The sequence below is a fragment of the Phoca vitulina genome, unplaced genomic scaffold, assembly GCF_004348235.1.
Source record: "Phoca vitulina isolate PV1807 unplaced genomic scaffold, GSC_HSeal_1.0 scaffold82, whole genome shotgun sequence".
NCBI classification, from domain to species: Eukaryota; Metazoa; Chordata; class Mammalia; order Carnivora; family Phocidae; genus Phoca; species Phoca vitulina.
Genome location: NW_022589785.1, coordinates 5,636,079 through 5,659,994, shown reverse-complemented (window position 1 = coordinate 5,659,994; position 23,916 = coordinate 5,636,079). Strand labels below are relative to the sequence as shown.

At 39.7% G+C, this 23,916-nt stretch overlaps 1 protein-coding gene across 10 annotated transcripts in view; it reads right to left on the bottom strand.

The window, feature by feature from the left end:
* Positions 1-23,916, bottom strand: part of DEPDC5 (DEP domain containing 5, GATOR1 subcomplex subunit) — a 128,238-nt gene that overhangs the window by 76,678 nt on the left and 27,644 nt on the right. For all 10 annotated transcript variants that reach the window (XM_032395083.1, XM_032395080.1, XM_032395084.1 and 7 more), the window contains exons 9-17: positions 23,347-23,425; positions 21,986-22,047; positions 17,061-17,130; positions 16,667-16,739; positions 6,855-6,958; positions 6,498-6,572; positions 5,004-5,138; positions 4,116-4,177; positions 3,917-3,990 (exon numbers count right to left, since the gene is read on the bottom strand). In XM_032395083.1, the coding sequence (XP_032250974.1) occupies positions 3,917-3,990; positions 4,116-4,177; positions 5,004-5,138; positions 6,498-6,572; positions 6,855-6,958; positions 16,667-16,739; positions 17,061-17,130; positions 21,986-22,047; positions 23,347-23,425 (734 nt within the window). The remainder of the gene's footprint in view (positions 1-3,916; positions 3,991-4,115; positions 4,178-5,003; positions 5,139-6,497; positions 6,573-6,854; positions 6,959-16,666; positions 16,740-17,060; positions 17,131-21,985; positions 22,048-23,346; positions 23,426-23,916) is intronic.

Genomic DNA, 23,916 nt, shown 5'->3' with positions numbered 1-23,916 from the left:
GAGGAGAAGAGAAGAGAAGAGAAGAGAAGAGAAGAGAAGAGAAGAGAAGAGAAGAGAAGAGAAGAGAAGAGAAGAGAAGAGAAGAGAAGGCACAAACCATCAAATTCCTACCCCCCTGAAAATTATACCTTAATGCAGTCATGTCAGGCACAAAAGAAAACTGGGGGACCCAAGCTGGCCCTGGGTATACTGAATGAATGAGTAAATAGAGGCTGTACAGCTTTTTCCATTTCTCAGGCATGTCTCTCTGCTCTCTTTGATCTATAATTAACTTACGCGAAAGATGTTTTGAATACTAACCAATCCCCACCTTCCATCATAACTCTGATCATAGGCAAAAAAAAAAAAAAAAAAGGCAGTATCAATAGATAACCAGTGGACTGTAGGGCAATCCCAGTAACTAACTAACACTTTATGTGCACAAGAACATAAGAATACTAACTGCAGTCAGACCTGGAGTCTAACCAGCCCCTGGCACTTGGCCCCCTCAAGTGGTACCAAGGAAAGTACTGGGTAGAGGATGCTGCTCTCTTTCCAGATATTAATGACAAAAGATCTGAGTGGAAGTAATGAATCACTAAATTCTATTCCTGAAACCAGTATTACACTATATGTTAACTAGAATTTGAATAAAAATTTGAAAAAAATATAAATAAATAAAAAGATTTGCGTGGAAAAGTGATATGAGCCAGAAGAATGGGTTTCTATTAGATTTATCCACATGAAGTTGCTGTATTTGAAGGTCAAAACCAGTCTACTATCACAATTTCAAATGGTTAAACCAATAGCTTCAGCTTTGCCATGAACTTGCTGTTCAACCCTTGCAAGCCACTTTACCTCTCTGGAACTCGGGTTCCTCTCCTATACAGTGTGATTGGAGGGTCTCTATGATCTCTAAAACAGACTCCAGGGATAGTCTGTGATATCCCGGTTTTATAACTCATATATCTGCTATTAATTTACTTTTTGGATCAATTTTCATTACTAACCAACAATACTTTGAGAGTGATAATTTTTCACTGAAGACAATTTGATTATGCTTCAGGTAAGCTCTCTGGCCTTGTGGGACATTCTGAAGAGGCTCGTGGACAGGATGAGAACAATGGCCTCTATGAGCAGCCGTGCATCTCAGGCCATGAGCCCTCTTTGCTCCTGTCCCTGCCTGGCTCAAGCAAACAAGGCTCACAGTGAGAAGTGAAAAGCAGGCCTCGGGCCATCCCAGCTCTCAGATTCTGAAGCCCCACCTGTGTGAATCTATTGTCCATCTTAAATGGCATCAGAGAGCCAATTTGGCATGAAAAATAAAGTGATGAATCAGGAAACCTTCAAGTTATTATTAATTAAAATTTGAGGAAATTACAGTGTTTAAATTCATATATTTTTGGGTGCTATAGCTACTCTGTCCTTTAATCATTTCCTAAACATAAAACCATGAAATATGGTGTATAATTAAACAGTAGCTGTTTTCTTATGGGCAAAAGAATCTGAATGTCTATTCAAAGATTACAAAGCCAAAACTAATTAGAGGGCTGACAAAAAAGAAGATACATTGCTCTCTGGAATAAGTGAAAAAACAAAAAAGTTCAAAATACTATTTTACTTGAACCAAGTTTTTAAAATGGCAGTAACATAAACACAAGACGAGGAAGATTCTGAAGGCATCTTCTTGGGAAGCAGGCACTTTTTCTTAAAGTGACCTCGTCAAGCAATGCAATGACAACATACAAAACTGAGCATCACTGAACAGTTACACATACATGTACGTAACAGAATCACATGTATGACCAGCCAGAGAGTCTCTCACTGGGCTGAGAAAGAAGAGGCATACTCAGAACAGGGTAATTACTGGGTGACCAGACCATCCTTACACAGCTGGCCAAACCACTATTCCTTCTTGATTCTTCGCCTATGAATGATTACAGCTGACTGGGAGCAACTACCATACAAGGGCAACAAGGCCCATAACAAAGGTAAAGGAAAAACTACAAGGCCGGAATCAACATTTGTGATGAATTTTCAGGCTGGTCTCCAGCAAAGATTTGCAACTAAACAGAAGACAGAATTAAAGGTTCTGTTTAGCTTGGGGCACAGCCAAGCAGTCTTCTGCCCCTCGTGGAGTGCCAGCTTAAAACAGAAATCCAGAGAAGGGCAGAATGCTCTAGAAGCACTAAAGAGGAAGTGGCTATTGGCTCTCCAGGATAGCACAGGAAGAACTCACAGAAGAGAGATCTTGGGGCCGGGTTTTAGAGGATAAATAGGCATTTGCGAGGAAGAGGGCAGGTGGAGAGGCTCTCTAGGTGGAAAGGCCCAGAAGTGGGAGAAGTGTGCATCTGCTATGCAGGATAAAAGACAGCAAGAGGTGGGAGAGAAGGCCTCGGATGTCAAACACTTTAGTCTTCATCAGGTCGGTGTGAGGAATCAGAGAAAAAGAGCAACAGGACTTAGTTTTCATGAAATGACTTTGGCAACCAGGTAGAGCAGCGATTGACAGATGCTGGTCCCCAGACCCCTGGGGTTCCCTGGTGCGACATCCAGGCCTACTACATTAGGACACGGAGTACTTTTTCAGTATCTTATATTTGGTTGCAAGTAAGACTTTTACTTAAAAAAAAAAAAAGAGGAGGAGGGGGTGCCTGGTGCTTAAGAAAAAAAATTAGAAAGGAAAGAAGGAAACCACTGGTCCAAAAAACTGATTCTCAATGGGGGGTGGGAGTGGGGAACAAGGGGGCATTCTGCCACCCAGGAGGCATGTGGCAATGCAGCAGACATTTGATTTTTTTTATTTTGTTGTTTTTTAGTCTAAATGATTTCCCTCCCCAGTTTCCAATGGTTTCAATTGCATTTTCCATAAGCCTGCAGGCATTTTTAAAAATCATAAAACATTAAAAAGAAGTAATAGCCCAAGGCTTTTCACTTTTGGCAGGTTTGAGGTTATCTAGTTCTCACAGTTAGTTTCCAGGAGGTTATGAGCTCTACCAGAAAATTTCAAAGAAACAGTTTAACTCTCTCCAGGTTTTTTGATAGGAAAATTCACTTAACCACGGTTCTTGCAGACATTTTGGTCGTCACCCTGGGGCTGGGTCCTGTTGGCATCTGGTGGTTGGAGGTCGGGAATGCTGCTCAACATCCTACAATGCACAGGGCAGCCCCCCCACAACAAAGATGATCTGGCCCAAAATGTCAGTAGTGTCGAGGTTGAGAAACCCTGATCTAAAGGATGGACTGAAGGAGAGAGATCAGAAATAGACACACTATTAAGATTATTGCAGTTATTCAGGGCGCCTGGGTGGCTCAGTCTGTTGAGCGTCTGCCTTTGGCTCAGGTCATGATCCCAGGGTCCTGGGATCGAGCCCCGCATCGGGCGCCCTGCTCAGTGGGGAGCCTGCTTCTCCCTCTCCCGCTCCCCCTGCTTGTGCTCTCTCTCTCTAATAAATAAATAAAATCTTTAAAAAAAAAATAAAAAGATGGTTGCAGTTATTCAAAAAGATGAGGATGGGACAAGGCAGTGGCAATGACAGAGTCATAAGACACTCCACACAGAGGCATGAGCCTCAATCAGCAGAAACACTGAGGCCTTGTCCCATGTGAAGAAGAGGCATGGGGATTTTTCTACAAACAGAATGCCAGGCACAATGTTCATCTGCTATGATCTGTGGGAGCTGGGAATCGTAGGAGCTGGGGCTAATAATAGAAATAAGTCCTTCAAATTTGCCTTTATTTTTTTCACCCTAGACTGTTCTTACGTTACTGCCACTGCTTTGCATGTACAGAAGCTCTAAGCAAATGTTGGAACTTTGGTTTCCGCATTTTCTTAACAAAAAAGTTTTATCGTAAGAACTTAACAGATGTGAAGAGAAAATGGCAAGGAAGTTATTCAAAACCCATATCACCTACCACGAATCAAGGTCACACCCACCTGTGGTTTATCCAGTGAGGAATATTATAGTCATCACCCAGACGAGAATCACAAGGTGCACTTCGATTATGCAGCTAGAAGGGAAAAAGCCAGTGCACAGATTAGCTAGAAAACAAGGAACTTTCCTGTTCTGAAGTATTCTCAAGATCACCCTAGTACTAGGAACTGGCCTTTAGGAAGCAATCCAAAATCGAATCACCTTGAACAACGGGACAGCATGTAATGGTTGCTCCCCCATGCACACCAAGTCCACACCAATTCCTAAAAAAAAAGACAAAAAGAGTTTGGGGTGGGGGTGAAAAGAAGTAGAGATAAGTGTCCCAATCTATTAACAGTACTATTAAACTGGGTCAGGGTATGAGGCAAAGCCGACTTCCCATCCTATGATTTATAACCTCATTTGCCTACATAGCAAAGAAGTAAATAGAGGCATTTTGTCTCTTTCCACTTTACCAGGTCCCATCACAGCCTGCAATTACTGAATGCTTGACAATTAGCCTTTGACCGCTTTGTAGATGATGATTTGTCAAAAAGACAACCCAGGCCTCCGTGACTAAAGTTTCGAGGCCAGAAAGGAGAAGGAACCTTGTTATTTCAGGAAAAAAGCAAAACAATCCATATCATTTAATGGAGCTTCTTTATGGACAATCAGGATTTACAGTCCACCTCCATCTTGTTGTTGAAGCACAAATTTAATGAGGCCAGGGGTACAAGGTGGGGAAGCATGGCACATCATGGAGGGAGGACTGGATCCAAAGAGCTGACGGTCCTCCCCAAGGCAGACTGATGGCACACTGGTTACTTGAAACAATCCCCCCAAAAAGAGTTCTCCAGTGTCATATATGTTTGTGAAACTCTGAGTACCATTAGCGATAGACATGATACACTAACACATTAAAACCTGCAATTAGAGAATCTGCCTAAACTGTGTATGACCCAGCATTTCCCAAACCGATTTGACCATGGAACTTTTTTTGTCCCCTAACATTATTCACATCTCCAGGATCTCTAGCCAGGGAGAGCTCAGAGTTCTAAGGGTAAGTCAGGCTATAAACACTCGGAGACAGCACAAACCAGGGAGCATTACCGTTATCTATCATCCGCTGCTTGGTCAAGATCATGAGTAGACGGTCCACTTCAAACACACCTACCCCAGGCGTGATCACCACAGACATCTGCCCAGTCCGGTCAAAGTTGCGGTTGATGTAGTGCTTGTCAAATACTTGAAAGAAAGCAAAAGTTCTCAAATGAAGAGGTTACAGCTTTTTAGAAACCAGCCACCGGCGAGCCTCTCTGTGCCCTCGGGAGTATTTTGTCCATGTTTCTATTGCAGCAACAGACACATTCTGACCTGAATTCTAGTTAGTCGTGTGCACATCTGTCTCTCCCCATCTACATTAAGAACTGCTTGAACACAAGACTATGTCACTGTTGCCTTTACTAACACCCCCTCATTGATGCCTAATATTTGCCTTGAGCAGCATTAAATGCTCAAGTTTCATGTCGTTTAAATTTAAACAATCCATAAATGAGTCTGTATTGAAATTCACAAAAATCAAATATTAATTTAAGACAATATTTAAAAGAGTGGACTTTGTAAATCTGGCAAGTTAATTTTTATTTCTGTCCTATACAATCCTGATTTTAGAAAACCAAAGATATTCCAATATGACAAAAAGATTCACTAATACAACACCCTGTGCTTTAGAATCCCCGGCACCTGGGTGTAGACACATGGGCAGGTTATATGCACAGTGAAGTGACCACACATCATCACTTCCACCGCTGGCCAGTGCCAATGGATGCCTAACCAAAGCTGGGCTGATCAGGCCCTGCTGGGAACACAGAATTCTGAACAGAGAGGAGAGAGCTGACAGCAGAGCTGGGAGCTGAACACTGTTCTAGGAATACCTGCTTTTGCAGTTCCTGGAGCCACCTTGGTCCCCACCTTCTTCTGCATGATGTTCAAGCCTTTCCTGGTAGCCCCACCAGGTCCCTATATCCTGAGAGTAAATTTCCCTTTTTGTGTACACCAATTCAGTACGTTTCTGTTATTTGCAAACAAAGCATTATCAGCTAACATATAAATGCAGGAACAAACCTTTGGAAGAAATCACACCACGCTGTTAACAAGGTTCCCTCTTGGAAGGGAAATGACAGTAGAGGGAGGGGGGAGACCTTCATTTTTACTTGATATACCTCTGATTATTAGAATTCTAGGAACAATGAGTTCTTTTTGTAATTAAAAAAAATTACCTAGAAGCAATTGAGGGATGGAGTAGAAAATAGCAAGAACACAGTTTTAGTAAAACAGCCCACGGAAGGTTCTTTCTAGCTCTTTATTCTCAGGTTACCATGAGAAGCAGATGAGAACAGCAAGTTAATTCCCAAAAGTAGACCCAAAAGCTAAATGTTGGCCCTTAAAACCATCCAATCAGAAGTTACTGCTTTCAATTAATCTTTGGGGTAGGTAGGTGGGGAGATTATCAACTGGTTTGGGTCTTTGGACATTAGTAAAAAGAAGTTCATAGCCATGTAGTAAACAAGATGCCAGCTCACCATGGCTAGTATCCTCACTCACCATTGAATGACAGATTGATGGCCTCTAAGTAGTTTCCTTGTGCTGAGGTAGAATTGTCTCCTTGAGGAAAACCCTCTGAAGCAAAAGACATAAGAGAGGAAAAGTATCCCATGTAAGATGAACTCTAAAAGAACAAGTGGAAAGTGGCTCCATAGGGCCCGCCACACTGTAGTAGGGACATTATTGAACTTACTGCATACCTAAAGAACAACTGGACCCAACTGGAAATAGGAACCTGACCAGAAGCAGAAACTAGGCCCAGCACTGGGAGGGAAGCAAGCATGAACCCCTTCATCTCCTAGCTCCCATCCTACACCTCCTTTCCCTGCCACACCTCCTACCATATGAATGCAGTACCTGCCTGTTCCAGTCGCACCAACACTGGATACTGGATGAAGAGTTTTTTAATGGTCACAAGGAGTGAGGTCCACTCTTCTCTCCTCTCATTCTGCACCACCACTCTGAAAGGAATATTGTCATAAAATACTGAACAGCTATTACATACATCAGGCCCCTCACACGGTTTCGGAGGAAAGGAGAAGATGGGATTCCCAAGGTTAGGGTAACTTACCATGTAATAATAAGTATTAAAGTCAAATGCACGTAATAAACATTAACAAAGAAAACTAATCACATCAATAGTCACAAAGACTGAAAACAAAAATAAAATATTTAAAAATTGCCTTGAGATTATATTAATGCCTAGCATTGAGTAGGAATATGAAATTTTCACACACTGAATTACATTAGGTGGTATATAAAAAGCCTAAAAGAAAACATCTATATGTATGTTTTACATACATATCCAATAAACACGTCTAGGTCAGGGAACTAGATTAGTAGATAGGGATGGGTTGTGGGGGAGCCTTGCGGGCTCACTCAGTGGAGCATGAGACTCTTGATCTAGGGTTGTCAGTTTGAGCCTCATGTTGGGTATAGAGATTACTTAAAAATAAAATCTTTAAAAACAAATAAAAATAAAAATGGGGCACCTGGCTGGCTCAGGGTTGTAAATTGGAGCCCCACTTTGAGTGTGGAGATTACTTAAAAATAAAAAAAAATTTTTAAGATTTTATTTATTGGGGTGCCTGGGCAGCTCGGTCATTAAGCGTCTGCCTTCGGCTCAGGTCATGATCCCAGAGTTCTGGGATTGAGCCCCGCATCAGGCTCCCTGCTCAGCGGGAAGCCTGCTTCTCCCTCTCCCACTCCCCCTGCTTGTGTTCCCTCTCTCGCTTTGTCTCTCTCTGTCAAATAAGTTTATTTATCATAATAAATATATATCATATATTTACTTTATATATAAATTTATATATATTTATATTTATTTATATAAATATATATTTATTACATTACATTTATATATTATATACAATATATTTATATATTGTATATATAAATTTATAAATATATATAATAAAATAAATTTATTTATTTGACAGAGAGAGGGAGCTTGAGCAGGGGCAGGGGAGAGGGATAAGCAGGCTCCCTGCTGAGCAGGGAAGACAAAGGGCTCAATCCCAGGACCCTGAGATCATGACCTGAGCTGAAGGCAGAGGCTTAACGGACTGAGCCACCCAGGTGCCCCTTAAAAATAAAATCTTAAAAAAAAAAAGAAGGGATGGGTGGGAATCTGTTTACTGTAGACCTTCTGAACCTTACAATTTTTGAACCATGTGAATGTATTACAAAAAATAAAATTTAAATGTAAATGAAAAAATATACATTTGCATTAATCTAGTAATGTTAATGCTAGGAACATATCCTAAAGAAATACACAGTGGGGGGCGCTGCTTCTCCCTCTCCCCCGCCCCTGCACATGTTCTTTTGATCTCTCTCTCTCTCTCTCTCTCAAGTAAATAAATAAAATCTTTTTAAGAAAGAAAGAAAGAAAGAAACACACACACACACAGGGGGGCGCCTGGGTAGCAGAGTCAGTTAAGTGTCTGACTCTTGGTTTCAGCTCAGGTAGTCTCATCGCTGAGTCTGCTTAAGACTCTCTCTCCCTCTTCCCATGCCCTTACTGCCCCCACCCCCCTCTCTCCCTCTCTTTAAAATAAATAAATAAATCTTAAAAAGAAAAGAAAAGAAACACACAGGATCCAGAATAGCCAACCCAATATTGAAGGAGAAGAACAAAGCTGGAGGACTAAGATCATCCAACTTCAAGAAGCTACAGTAATCAAGACAGTGTGGCATTGGTGGAAGTGTAGACAAATAGATTAATGGAACAGAATAGAGGACCCAGAAATAGAATCCCCAAAATACATCAACAGATCTTTGACAAAGAAGCAAAGATAACACAATGGAACAAAGATATCCTTTTCAACAAATGGTGCCGGAACAACTGGACAACCACAGGCAAAAAAAAAAAAAAGAAGCTAGACACAGACTTTACACTCTTCATAAAAATTAACTAAAAAATATGGTTCGATCCTGGGTTTTGGCAGAAAAAAATTTTAAAAACCAACTCAAAATAGATCATAGACCTAAATATAAAATGAAAAACTATAAAACTCCTAAAAAATAACATAGCACAAAACCTAGATGACCCTGGGTAGGATGATAACTTTTTAGATTCAACACCAAAGCCACATCCATGAAAGAAAAAAATTGATAAGCTAGACCTTATTGAAATTTAAAAACTTCTGCTCTGGAAAAGACAATGTCAAGAGAATGAGAAGACAAGCCACAGACTAGAAGAAAACGTTGGCAAAAGACACATTTGATAAAGGACTGTCATCCAAAATACACAAAGAACCCTTAAAACTCAACAATAAGAAAACAAACAACCCAATTTAAAAATGGGCAGAACACCTAAACAGACACCTCACCAAAGAAGATACACACATGGCAAATAAGCATATGAAAAGATGCTCCACATCACATCATATGGGGAAATGCAAATTAAAACAACAATAAGGGACCACTATATATCTATTAGAATGGTCGAAATCCAGAACACTGACAACACCAAATGTTGGCGAGGATGTGAAGCAATAGAAACTTCCATTCATTGCTGGTGGGAATGCAAAATAATGCAGCCACTTTGGAAGACAGTTTGGTGGTTTCTTACAATACTAAACATACTCCTATCATATGATCTAGCAATCATACTCTTTGGTATGTGCCCAAAGGAGTTGAAAACTTAGGTCCACACCAAAAACTACACATGGATGTTTATAGAAGCCTTATTTATAATTGCCAAAACTTGAAAGCAACCAAGATGTCCTTCAGCAGATGAATGGATAAACAAAATTGTATATCCAGACAATAGAATACTATTGAGTGCTAAAAAGAAACGAGCTATTGAGCCATGACAAGACATGAAGGAACTTTAAATGCATATTCCTAAGCTAAAGAAGCCAACCTGAAAAGGTTACATACTGTATGATTCCAACTACATGACTTTCTGGAAAAGGGAAAACTATACGGACTCTAAAAAAATCAGTGGTTGCCAGGGGTTAGGGGTTTGGGGTAAGGGATGAGTAAGTGGAACACTGATGATTTTTAGGGCAGTGAAAATACTCTGTAAGATACTATAATGATGGAGACATGTCACTAAATATTTGTCCAAGCCCACAGAGTGTAAAATACCAAGAGCAACTCCTAAGATAAACTATGGATTTTCAGTGATTACGGTGTATCTGTATAGGTTCATTAGTTGTAACGAAGGCATCACTCTGGTAAAGGATGTTGATAATGATGAGAAGGGCATTATGTAGGTGGTGGTAGAGAGAGTGTATGGGAAATCCCTGTACCTTCTCTCAATTTTGCTAGGAACCCAAAACTGCTCTAAAAAAATTAAAGTCTTAATTTTAAAAAAAAGCAAGAAAGATTTAGGAATGCATAACTATGTATCTGTCTATTACAGCAGACAGACATCAATTAAAAAAATTAGAAAAAGACTGGGGCGCCTGGGTGGTGCAGTCGATTAAGCATCCAACTCCTGGTTTCGGCTCAGGTCGTGATCTCAGAGTCAAGAGATCGAGCCCCACATTGGGCCCTGCGCTCAGCACGGAGTCTGCTTGAGATTCTCTCTCCCTCTACCCCTCCTGCTTGTTCTCTCTCTCTCTCTCTAAGAAATAAATCTTTTTTAAAAAATCAGAAAAAGATTAAATATCTAACAATAAAGAAATTATGATAAAATTTTAGACTACAACAAAATATTATATAGCTATTAAAAATGATATGATCCTCTTTGATAACCGTTTAATATGAGTAATGGGTATATGAAGGTTCACAATGCTATTCTCACCCGAGTATATTTGATTTTATTAAAAACAAAGCAAGCTAAAAAAATCATTCAATTTAAAGGGGTTAAACAGGGGCATCTGGCTGGCTCAGTTGGTACAGCATGCAACTCTTGATCCCAGGATTGTAGGTTTAAGTCCCACATTGGGTATAGAGATTACTTAAAAAATAAAAAAAATAAATCTTAATAAAATGGGCCAAACAGAAAAAGATCCAGAGAAATATACCACAGTATTAAAAGTACTTCCCTTTGGATTACAAAGTCAGACCCGAGATAAGACAAAAAACAAAAAAGATGAAAAAATTAGCTAAGAAGATGAATATACAATTCACAAAAGAGAAATACAAAGGCCAATAAGCATGAGAAAACATTCACTCTTGGTAATAAAAGAAATGACTATTAAGACTCAGTGTGATGGGGCGCCTGGGTGGCTCAGTTGGTTAAGCAACTGCCTTCGGCTCAGGTCATGATCCTGGAGTCCCTGGATCGAGTCCCGCATCGGGCTCCCTGCTCGGCAGGGAGTCTGCTTCTCCCTCTGACCCTCCTCCCTCTCATGCTCTCTGTCTCTCATTCTCTCTCTCTCAAAAAAAAAAAAAAAATCTTTAAAAAAAAAAAAAAAAAAAAAAAAGACTCAGTGTGATAACTTTTCTTCCACTCTAACTGGGAACTAGTCAAAAAAAAGAAAGAAAATAGTATTCAGTGTTGGCAAGGACAGAGAAATAACATGACTATTGGGAAAACAGGATTTTTTTACTTCAATGGTTTTGCAAGGCAATTTGGCTACACAAATGAAGAGCCTTAACAGATCTAGAATATCTTTGACCCAATAACTCCGTTTCTGGGAACTTATCCTAAGTTTATGCTTAAGGTTATGCTAAGTTATAAGGTTATACCTAAGGTTATAAGGTTATGCTAAGGTTATAACTAAGGTAATGCTTAAAGACTGTAAGACCATGCACTGGTAGAACTTTTGACAATAGTGAAAAGTTGAAAATCACTTCAGTGTTCAATAATAGTTAGCAATCAAATGAAATGTCTGCATAGCAATAAAAATGATGCTATGGAAACAGAGTTTTTGATAGGGAACGCCATTTGTGATGTAGTAAGTGGAAAATGCTGGTTTAAAACATCATGTAAAAAAAGCGTGGGAGTCTGACCATATCTCTGTGAAAACTACTTTTTGTCTCTATAAGCAGAGAATAGGGTTTGATGCACCCAAGTGATGATGACTGCATCTCGGGAGTGGAATTGAGGGTGTTTTTTATTGTATTACCCTGTACTTAACTGTATTTTGTGATTTTCCTAAAATAAACCTGTATTATTATTTTTTTTGAAGATTTTATTTATTTGACAGAGAGAGACACAGCAAGAGAGGGAACACAAGCAGGGGAGTGGGAGAGGGAGAAGCAGGCTTCCCGCTGAGCAGGAGCCCAATGCAGGGCTCAATCCCAGAACCCTGGGATCATGACCTGAACCAATCAGACGCTTAAAGACTGAGCCACCCAGGTGCCCCCTGTATTATTTTTAAGTAAGAAAAGCACAATCAAAGCTTCTTTTGATCTAAAAAATGTTGGGGTTGACTTTTTAATGATGTGAGGAAATTTTTAATATATTAATGATATAGTCCTATACATAGGTAAATCTACATTTGTAACTCATTCATGCTTTCTACAATCTGTTTTAATATGTCCATGATTATACTCAAATGAATTCATACTCATTCATATTCATTATGTAGAAATAACTTCATATATTCTTAAGCCAAAAGAGGTTCTCAGGTTCCAGGAATCAGGGGAGTCTGCTGGCTCAATCGGAAGAGCATGCAACTCTTGATCTAAGGGTCGTGAGTTCAAGCCCCACATTTCATGTAGAGATTACTTAAAAATAAAATCTTTAAAAAAAAGTAAAATAAAAAGATTCCAGGAATCCACTGAAGTGGTATGAAGAATTTAACAGCATGAAAGGATAAATGGTTTTGTTGGGGTAAGAAATGGCCCATTATTTTCATGAAATTCCCACAGGGATACAGGACCCAAAAGAAAATCAACCAATAAATTAAAGTATGATCAGTATGGGGTTGAAGAATACAGTGGTCAAAAGCACAGACTCTGAACCAGACTTTCTGAGTCAAGTGCATACTTCATCACTTAATCTTCCATGGACTTTGGATAAGTTACTTAAACTCTGTGTGCAAGTTTCTATGTAAAATGGGATAACAGTAACCATCACAAGGAATGCTATGATATTTAAATGAAATCAAGATACTAAAAAGTACTTAGAATAGTGAGTGTCCTATACACAGTAAGTCCAGAATACAAATGATAACTATTACCATCTTATTACCATCTCAGTTGGGAGAGTGGAGCCACTCTTATTTTCTATCTTATGCTCTTCTGTAGATTTTTCAAAATTTCTACAACAAAGATGCATTATTTCTTAAATGATATAAAAAGGTAATCTGATAAGTGATAAAGGAAATAGAGTTGACCCTTGAACAACATGGGGGTTAGAGGCACTGATGCCCCTGCCCTGTGCGTAAGTTTTGACTCCCCAAAAACTTAACTACTAACAAACAGCCTACTGTTAACTAGAAGCCTTACTGATAACATAAATAGTCCATTAACGTATTTTGTATGTTATAAGTACTTTATACTATATTCTTACAGTAAAATAAGCTGGACAAAAGAAAGTGTTACTAAGAAAATTATAAGGAGGGGGTCCTGGATGGCTCAATCAGTTGAGCGTCTGACTCTTGATTTCGGCTCAGGTCATGATCTCAGGGTTGTGGGATAGAGCCCTGAGTCCGGCTCTGTGCTCAGCAGGGAGTCTGCTTGAGATTCTTTCCCTCTCTCCCTCCCTCTCCTTCTGCCATTCCCCCTGCTGGCATGCACGAGTGTTCTATCTCTCTAATAAATAAATAAATCTTAAAAAAAAAAAAAAAGGAAAATACCTTTACAGTACTGTATTGTATCTACCGAAAAAATCCACATATAGGTGGACCCAGGCAGTTCAAACCCATGTTGTTTAAGGGTCAACAGTATAGTGAATGTTAATTATGGAACCCAGGTGGTAGGTATACGAGTGTTCACTATACAATTCATTCAACTTGTCTCTGTGTTTGAAAATTTTCACAATAACATATTGTAAAAACAAACAAAATTATCTAAGCTAAAAACAATACATGATTCTATAAAGAAATCTGGATCAGGAAAAACACCTCAAGAAGGAATATTAGGACAATTGGCAAAATCTGACATTCTTTTACAATGTCCTTGTTCTTAGGAGACAGATAATGAAGTATAATCATGTGTCTATTAAATGTTAATAATTAGTAAATTTGGTGAAAAGTATACAAATATTCATTATATTCCTCCTTCAACTTTCTCATAATTAAAAACTTTTTGTAAAATTTTAAAAGGTTGCCCAAAAAACTGCCGAAAAACTTTCCATAACTTCTGTCACTCTTTGGGGCTTATCCACAATCACAATTTAAAAAAATATATACAGTTATAAAAGATTTCTTCTTTAGGAACGCTATGACAAAGTTGAGAAGGGGGGAAAAATACTCTACAAATTGGCATTTGGTGCTGGCTTGGGACTTGGGAAGGAACTAGCTACAAAGAAATATGTTTAAGGCTCCAGGTTGGGGTAGGGGAGAAGACTGGTCATCCAAGACAAAAACCAAACCCACATAGTAAAGTGTTTCTGCAAAACAGAGACACTAATTTCCCAGTCTGAGGTAGTAAGGGAAACTAGCAAAGGGTTCCTCCTCTTAGTTACAGAAGGAAATAGTCTGAGGTAGCAAGACTGAACCAATAACAGAGTAGTATGTTTGGGAGAAGCAGTCTCTAAGGGCTTTAACAAGTATAGTAAGATGAGGAAATGTGCTTCGTATAAAAGGAGTTGCTTTTTATTTAAACATAAAATCCTGGGGGGGCACCTGGGTGGCTCAGTTGGTTGAGCGTCTGCCTTCGGCTTGGCTCATGATCCCAGTGTCCTGGGATCGGCCCCGAGTCGGGCTCTCTGCTCGGCGAGGGGCCTGCTTCTCCCTCTCCCTCTGCCTGAGGCTCCCTCTGCTTGTGCTCTCTCTCTCTGTCAGATAAATAAATAAAATCTTTAAAAAAAAAATATTGGTACCTCAGGCGAGAATAAAACAATCCATCTAAAACCTACAAAGCAAAAGGCTTTCTAAAGCCTTGAGATCTATTCTATCATCCACCTGAAGTGCCAATAGTCACGTGATAAACTTCCCCAAGAATCCGAGGATTTAAAAGATCAAGGGTGTTCAGCTCCAGGCCATTGAGCAACCCCATCCAACTGCATCTGCTATGCTTCTATCATCTCACAAAGTGTCCCCTTATTCAGTGGCACTGTCAGGACAACTGGACTGATCTACATCCTGTGCTGATGCAATGAGAAGTACAGGGCATCAGCAAGGAGGTAAGTCTTACTAAAAAGGTCCAACCTAAATCCAATCAAGTCTTTAGAGAGGGCTTCTCAACCTCAGCAACTGGTATCTTGGGTTAAGTAATTTTGTGGTTCGGGCTGTCCTATGCACACTGTAGGATGCATAGCAGCATCCCTGGCCTCTGTGCAGTAGGTATCAGTTGTACAACCTCCCCATCCTACCTCCCCCACACCATTATGACAATTAAAAAAAAAAAATCTCTAGACAGTGCCAAATGTCCTTGGTAAGTAGCAGCAAAATTGCCCCAGTTGGAGCCTCTGGTTTACAGAAAATAAATAAACACCACCATAAGGATGCAATAAGACAAATCCAGAAGGGGTCTTCTACAGCTTTCCTACTCAAAATGGGATACAAAGACCAACCTATGCAAGCAAAGGAGCTAGCTAGACAAGCAGAATCTCAGGCCCACCCCAGGACTCCTGAACTTACTGGAATCAGCATGATCCCCAGGGGTGATTCATATGCACATGAAAGTTGGGGAAGCACAGTACAACCCAGATTCTTCAACACATCAAATGTTTAGGGGAAAAAAGGAAGGGTGAAACTGCTTTAGATTTAGACTTAACAAGCAAATCAAACATAAGTTATTTCAGAGACAATTAATGAAATCTGAATATATACTAGATATTGGATATTATAGAATTAACTCTGTTCAATGTGACCATGATATTGTGGTTATATGTGAAAATGCCCTTATTTTTTAGATATACAGAAGAACAAAAACGTCACAGTATCTATAATTTACTCTAAAATAAAATCTAGCCAAAAAAAAAAACAAATGGAGCAAAACAAAGAAACAAACAAAACAGATGAAGCAAATATGGCATAATAATAACTGTTAAATCTAGGTGTTGGGTATGTGAATTCATTATATTATTTATTCTTCTTTTCTGGGAGTTTGAAATTTTTCACAGTATTAAAGTTTGGAAAGTCTAACTGCAATGTGGTATCCTAGGTTGGATCCTGGAACATAAAATAGAAAAACTGAGGAAATCTGAAAACCATCTGAAATTTAGTGAATAGTAATATACCAGGGCTAATCTCGCAGTTTTGACAAATGTACCTTGGTTATGAAATGTTAACAGGGGAAACTGGGTAAAGGGTATTTGGGAACTTTCTCTCTGGGCTATCTTTGCAACTTCTCTGTAAACCCAGAATTATTCCAAAATGAAAAGGTTAACTTTTTTTTAAGTTAGGAAAGAAACAACCAAACAAACAAACAAAAAAGGCATAGACGGTGCCTGGGTGGCTCAGTTGGTTAAGCATCTGCCTTTGGCTTGGGTCATGATCCTGGGATCCTGGGATCAAGCCCCACATCAGGCTCCCTGCTCAGTGGGGAGCCTGCTTCTCCCTTTCCCTCTGCCCCCCGCCCCCGCTCATGCTATCTCAAATAAATAAATAAAATCTTAAAAAAAAAAAAAAAAGGCATAGCAAAGCACTCAAACATACTTATAAAAGTCTTCATAGTACCGTCCCTTGTGATCCTGTCGAATTGAGGCTCGGTTTATTTCAGGAAATTCATCTGAAAAAGAGAAACAACATACATAGATCAGAATGAGAAGAGAAATTCAGTTTCTATGCTCCCTCTTCTGGGTTGAAAATTTGCATCACCAAAATAAATGAACAAATAAATAAATTAATGAATAAAATTATATATCAAGTTGGCTTTAAGATGAATCACAGCCCGCAGACTTCTTGCATCCACTAATGGACTGTACGATTTTCCATTTTACCCTGGGCTCGTAAGAGAAAAAGTAGGAAAGATGAACATTGCAAAGGGAAAGATGTAAGGAACGGGTGGCAAGCTTAACAAAAAAGAACTATAGGAGAAAGACTTACTCACCAAGAGATTTTGCTTCATAGAAAGTTCTAGAAAATAGGACCACTGTTACTTCATGACTACAGTTCTTCTCCTAGGAATAAGTAGAGAAAAAGAGGCTCACGTTTATTTCATTCACTTTACAATGAAGGAGACTGCATTAACACAATATTCTTAATTTTAGGAGAGGCAGCACACTGTTTTGAATGATGTTACATAACTACAGGTTGCATAATGCAATGAACACAGCACTGCTGGAGTGAGAGGATCTGGACTGAGTCCTGGCTCTGAAATTTACCACTACGTGACCTTGGGCAAATTACCTATAGTCTCAGAAATGCAGAAAGTACTTAAAAACAGCAAATCACCAATAAGTATGGATCACTATCTCCCAGTTCTTGATTTGGCATGAACTAGATCAGCCCAGTGTCAAATGATCATGGTATTTGTACCTGCTTCATGGTGTTTTTAAAATTTCTTCAGAACAGCAGCTTAGGAAACAAGAAGAAAACCCATGGTGGTGGATGTGAGAATCAAACACATCCCCACATCCTACCACTGTCATAAAGATGAGGATTGGGAGCTACTCGAGATATAGGAGTCGATGCCAAGGCAATGAAGTACCTTTGGACTGGGACGGGGACTAGTGAGAATAAACATTTCCGTGGAGTCTGGAGATCAACGTTCTGGAAATAGGGTGTTTACAGACAGCATGAAATTTGGCTTGCACCAGTGAGCCAGCAAGCCCAGTTTCAGTTCCTCCCAGATCTTTGAAGACGAGAGCTCACAGTGACCCATCTCTAACCCACCATACTCACTGACTACACAATTCAGCATTCACTATGTAGGTTATATATACAACATGATGTACATTACACGCCGCCTTATATTCCCCCATGGATATATCTCAAGTGGACAGAAATTCCTAAATACAAGCCACAGCACCCAGAGCAGAGTGCTAGGAAAGAGCAGATCTTCATTAGCCACCAACAAATTTATTGGATGCCCAGAGCTCCAAACTCAACTCCAGATTTACCTGATTTTGGTGTAAGTGATATACAGAAAAAAAATGCCTTACAATGGGCTGGTGTGGCCATATGAGCCTCTCAACTCATCTGATGATGGGGATAAATATGAAAGGCAACTTGGCCTGGGATTATAGTAATACAGACAGGACAGGACAGCACAGAGGTTATGATCTCAGGCTAGCTCTGGGTGAATGGAAGGCACCAGATTAGAATCCTCATTCTGCTTTTACATGCTGTTGATCATGGGCAAGTTACCCAGCCTCTTTGAGCTGTATTTTCCCTACCTGTATTATAGGGGCAAGAGTTTAGTGAGATAATGTGGACAAAACACTTATCAAGATACCTGGTATGTCAAAATAATCAATAAATGTTAACTAGGACTACTACTATTACTCCCACCACCACTATATTTTGGGCTCTGAAAGGAATTCATGAACTCCTATGTTCAATCCTGCTGTCCACAGAGCTAACTTTAAGTTATTAGACAGGAGGAATAAAGAATAAACAACCTTCACCAAACATCATTAAATCAATACAGAGTGGTTACAGAAAGTTATTTTAATTCATTTTCAAGCTCCTGCTTTAAAACCAAGTTCTTGAGCACCTGGGTGGCTCAGTTGGTTAAGCATCTGCCTTCAGCTCAGGTCATGATCCCAGGGTCCTGGGATCGAGCCCCACTTTGGACTCCCAGCTCAGCAGGGAGTCTGCTTCTCCCTCTACCTCTTCCCCTGCTCATGATTTTTTTTTCTCTCTCAAATGAATAGATAAAATCTTTTTTAAAAAATTAAATTAAATTAAATTAAACCAAGTTCTTGGACGCCTGGGTGCCTCAGTCGGTTAAGCATCTGCCTTCAGCTCAGGTCATGATCCCAGGGTCCTGGGATCAAGTCCCGCATCGGGCTCCTGCTCAGGAGGGAGTCTGCTTCTCCCTCTGCCTCTGCCCTCCCCACTGCTTGTGCTCCCTCTCTCTCTCTCTCATGCTCTCTCGCAAATAAAAATCTTTAAAAAAAAATAATAAAACAAAACAAAGTTCTTGATTTTAAAAAATAAATCCTAAGAACAAAGTCCTGTAAACCAATGACTGGGCCTATGCCAAATCCTGCAGCTACATCTAATCATATATCCACTTACAGAATCTTGGGTTAGGGGACATCTAAGAGACAACTGAGCCAGACTTGAAATGAAGGTTTTCACAGACTGAAATGGCCATTATGTGGTCCAAGGTAACCATTATTCAGCCCACCCCAAACTTCAGGTACCGTACTCAGGAAGACACCAAGGCCTGATCACTGTTAAGCCACATGACTGCAGAAGCCTCCTGGCTGGTCTGCTTAATTCCAGCGTGTCCCTTCACCAAACTGCTCCTGGCCACTGGACTCTTCTTTCTCAAATTCTCACTGACTTTGATCATACTGGCCTCTTGCTTGAGAATCTTTAATAGCTCCCACACTTCCTGTCAAGTCCAAAACTGCCTGGCTTGATGCAACCCTATCCTTTTTTTTTTTTTTTTAAGATTTTATTTATTTATTTGACAGAGAGAGACACAGCGAGAGAGGGAACACAAGCAGGGGGAGTGGGAGAGGGAGAAGCAGGCCTCCCGCCGAGCTGGGAGCCCGATGTGGGGCTTGATCCCAGGATGCTGGGATCATGACCTGAGCCGAAGGCAGACACTTAACGACTGAGCCACCCAGGCACCCGCAACCCTATCCTTCTAATCCATCTCATTACTTAATTATTCCCCACACAAACCCTCTGTGAAGTGACCTATACCACACCCCACTCTCACGCCTGTCTACATCCTTTTGCTCGAACTGTTCATCTGACACACCCTCTCCATCTTCCTTTCCAACCATCCAAAACTTCTTCAGCCTTCCAGGCCCAAATTCAAAAGTAAATAAAGTTTCAACCCCTAAAACATACGGTTTGCTATTGCTTCAAATACAGAGATGTAAGCTCCCTAGAAGATCTATAAGTCTCTGAGGGCAAGCGTTGTATTTCTACTTCTGTACCCTTCAGAGCTGCTCCCGTGTGGCTGAGGAAGATGGGACTTAGATTCAATTGAGACCAGGATCCTACTGAGACCTTACTATGTACAGATGCTTTAAAACACCTTGTGAGGCAGGAACAATATATTATTAGCTCCATTTTGCAGAAAAAAGAATAGAGGCCCAGGAGACTGACTACTTCTCCAAGATAAAAAAGCAAATCAGAGTAGAACCATAATTTCAAACCCAGTCTGTTTTTATCCAAACTCCATGCTCTTTTCCACTACATAATGTGACCTCAAATAGCTCTCCTACTTAGGTCTTTGATCCACCTTGAGTTAATTTTTTTAATTTTTTTTTTTTTTTAAGATTTTATTCATAATGACAGACAGAGAGAGAGCACAAGTAGGCAGAGCGGCAGGCAGAGGAAGAGGGAGAAGCAGGCTCCTCGCTGAGCAGAGAGCCCTATGCGGGACTCAATCCCAGGACCCTGGGATCATGACCTGAGCCCAAGACAGATGCTTAACTGACTGAGCCACCCAGGTGCCCCGAGTTAATTTTTTTTTTAAGATGTATTTATTTATTTGAGAGAGAGAGAGCACTCAAGCGAGGGCAGGGGCACAGGGAGAGGGAGAGAGGAAGACTCCCTACTGAGCAGGAAGCCCAAAGCAGGGCTTGATCTTACAACCCTGAGACTATGACCTGAGCCGAAATCACGAGTTGGACGCTTAACCAACTGAGACACCCAGGCACCCCACCTTGAGTTAATTTTTGTATATGGATGTGTAGTGAGAATCCAAATTCATTCTTTTGCACATGGGTATTTGGCTCAGAACCGTTTGTTGAAGAGACTTCCCTCATTGAATGGATTTCACATCCTTGTCTAAAATCAAGTGACCATAGATGTATGGATTGATTTCTGTACTCTCAATTCTATTCCATTGACTTATATCATCTATCTTTATGCCAGTACCATGCTATTTTGACTACTTCAGCTTTGTAGTAAGTTTTGAAATTAGGAAGTAAGAGTCTTCCAACTTTGTTGTTCTCTCTCAAGGTTGTTTTGGCTACGCAGGATCCCTTGCTATTGCACATAAATTTTAGAATCAGCTTTTCCATTTCTGCAAAGAAAAAGGCCGTTGGGATTTTGATAGGGACTGAACTAGTTTCTTTTGAGTAGTATTGCCACTTTAACAGTATTTAGTCTCCCGGTCTATGATCATGGGTTGTTTTTCATTTATTTAGATCTTTGTTAATCTACTTCAGCAAGTTTTGTAGATTTTAGTATACAAATCGTGCACCTCCTTGGGTAAATTACTCCAAAGTATTTGAGTCTCTCTGATGCTCTTGTAAATGGAATTGTTTTTTGATTTAATTCTCTTTTTAAAATTTAATTCTGTTTTTAAATTTCCTGTTCAAACTGTTCATCGCTGATGAAACACAAATGATGGTGTGTGTTGATTTTGTACCCTGAACTTTGCTGAATCCATTTATTAGTTCTAATAGTTTTTTGTGGATTTTTAAGGATTTTCTACATATAAGAGTTCATCTGTGAATAGACGTAGTTTTACTTCTTCTTTTCCAATATGGGTGCGGTCTATTTCTTTTTCTTGCCTAGTTGCTGTGGCTAGAATTTCTAGTACAACACTGAATACCAGTGGTAAAGGCAGGCATCCTTATCATGTTCCTAAATCTTAGTGGGGAGAGTTTTCAGTCTTTCACCATTGAGTCTGATGTCAGCTGATGTCAGCTGTGGGTTTCTCACAAATGACTTTTACCATGTTGAGGTGGTTAAAGTAATGTAAATCTAGACTTTTATCAATTTAGGCTTTAGCTAAGATACTTTAACTAGAGGCAGCTTAAAAGAAGTGGTGTATTTCTAAAATCTGCAATAGTAAAGGTAAATGCAATGAGATTTAGTGCATAAGAAACATACCTTCCACTTGGTAAAGAGATCAGCAAGGAAACCATTCACAGCTTTCTCAAAATATAGATCCCCTGAAAAGCAACAATGAGAAGAGGGTGAAGATTATCTTTATTTCTTGTTTACAATACCTTCTCTCAGTAAAATAGCAGGAATGGGACCAAACACAAGGTGGGTTCTGCTATACTTAAAACAAGATCATAAAAGCCAGATGTATAAAAGTAGTTTCAACCTAGACTTTCTATCAAGCCAAATTTAATATTTGCCTCACTCAGTAAGAAGCTGTGGCTCTAAGGTAAAAGCCAAGATTGAAAATGTTTTGATGGTTGAAAAATGCAGTGTTACCTTCAGAATGAGAGGACCATCTAACCTCTAATTGTGAGTATTCTCACAATGATGCTTAAAATTGGTTAGAAGATGACCCTGGGCATTCACTGAATTATCAGTTGCAGTTCCTACTGTTCTTGAGTGACTTTGATGACCCATAACAGAAATTAGTTTGTAGACATGGATGGAACTAGAGAGTATTATGCTACGTGAAATAAGTCAATCAGAGAAATGTGGAATGTGGAATTTAAGAAACACAACAGAGGATCACAGGGGAAGGGAGGGAAAAATAAAACAAGACAAAACCAGAGAGGGAGACAAACCATAAGAGACTCTTAATCACAGGAAACAAACTGAGGGTTGCTGGAGGGGAGGGGGTTAGGAGGGATGGGGTAATAGGGTGATGGACATTAAGGTGGGAACGTAATGTAATGAGCACTGGGAGTTATATAAGACTGATGAATCACTGAACCCTACCTCTGAAACTAATAATACACTATATGTTAATTCAATTTAAATAAAAAATTTTAAAAAAGAAATTAGTTTGTAATTTTGCTAAACCAAATTTGAAATACATGTACCATAGGGCTGGTGTGTTGGACACAGTAGCCACACCTCACAGCAGCTTTACTGCCCTCTACTCATTACATAGTAACTCTAATAAAATGAGACAAACATGGAGATTTCTGTGAGTGACAGGAAGAGAAATGAATGGTATCAAAGAAAGTGTTGGTTCCTAGCCATAGAGTGACTTTATGACTTTTCAACCTGTACTTGCAGAACAATTAAAGATCTGAGAAGTCATATTTCTCATTAATATTTTATAGCATTTCATGGAATTCACCATATATATATATATATATATATATATATATATATGTAAAATATTTACTTTCGATTTGTTTATTTTGGCATTTGATGATTTGTAAAGATTTCAGGACACATTTTTAGAGAATGTCAATAGCTTACTGTAAAATGATACCAACTTGGGAGAAACCAGAAATGTCTACCGAGTGGCAGCTACAACCAGCACTTAGGAACTGTACCATAAATATCGAAATCCCACATTTCACAGCTCATCTGAATAAATATGTAAACCATAGCCGACGTAGAACGGAACACCACCTGAAATAAACAAAAATGTAGGTGCATTAAAAACCAATGATGTATGGAGTTTCAGTAGTACAAGATGAAAAAGTTCCGGAGATCCATTTCACAACAAGGTAAATGCAAATGTACTTAACCCTACAAAACTATACTTTTATTTTTTTTATTAAAGATTTTATTTAAGGGCGCTTGGGTGGCTCAGTCGTTAAGTGTCCGCCTTCGGCTCAGGTCGTGATCCCGGGGTCCTGGGATGGAGCCCCACATCGGGCTCCCTGCTGAGCAGGAAGCCTGCTTCTCCCTCTCCCACTCCCCCTGTCAAATAAATAAAATCTTTAAAAAATAAAAATAAAAAAATAAAGATTTTATTTATTTATTTGACAGACAGAGATATAGCGAGAGAGGGAACACAAGCAGGGGGAGTGGGAGAGGGAGAAGCAGGCTTCCCGCTGAGCAGGGAGCCCGATGTGGGGCTCCATCCCAGGACCCTGGGATCACGACCTGAGCCGAAG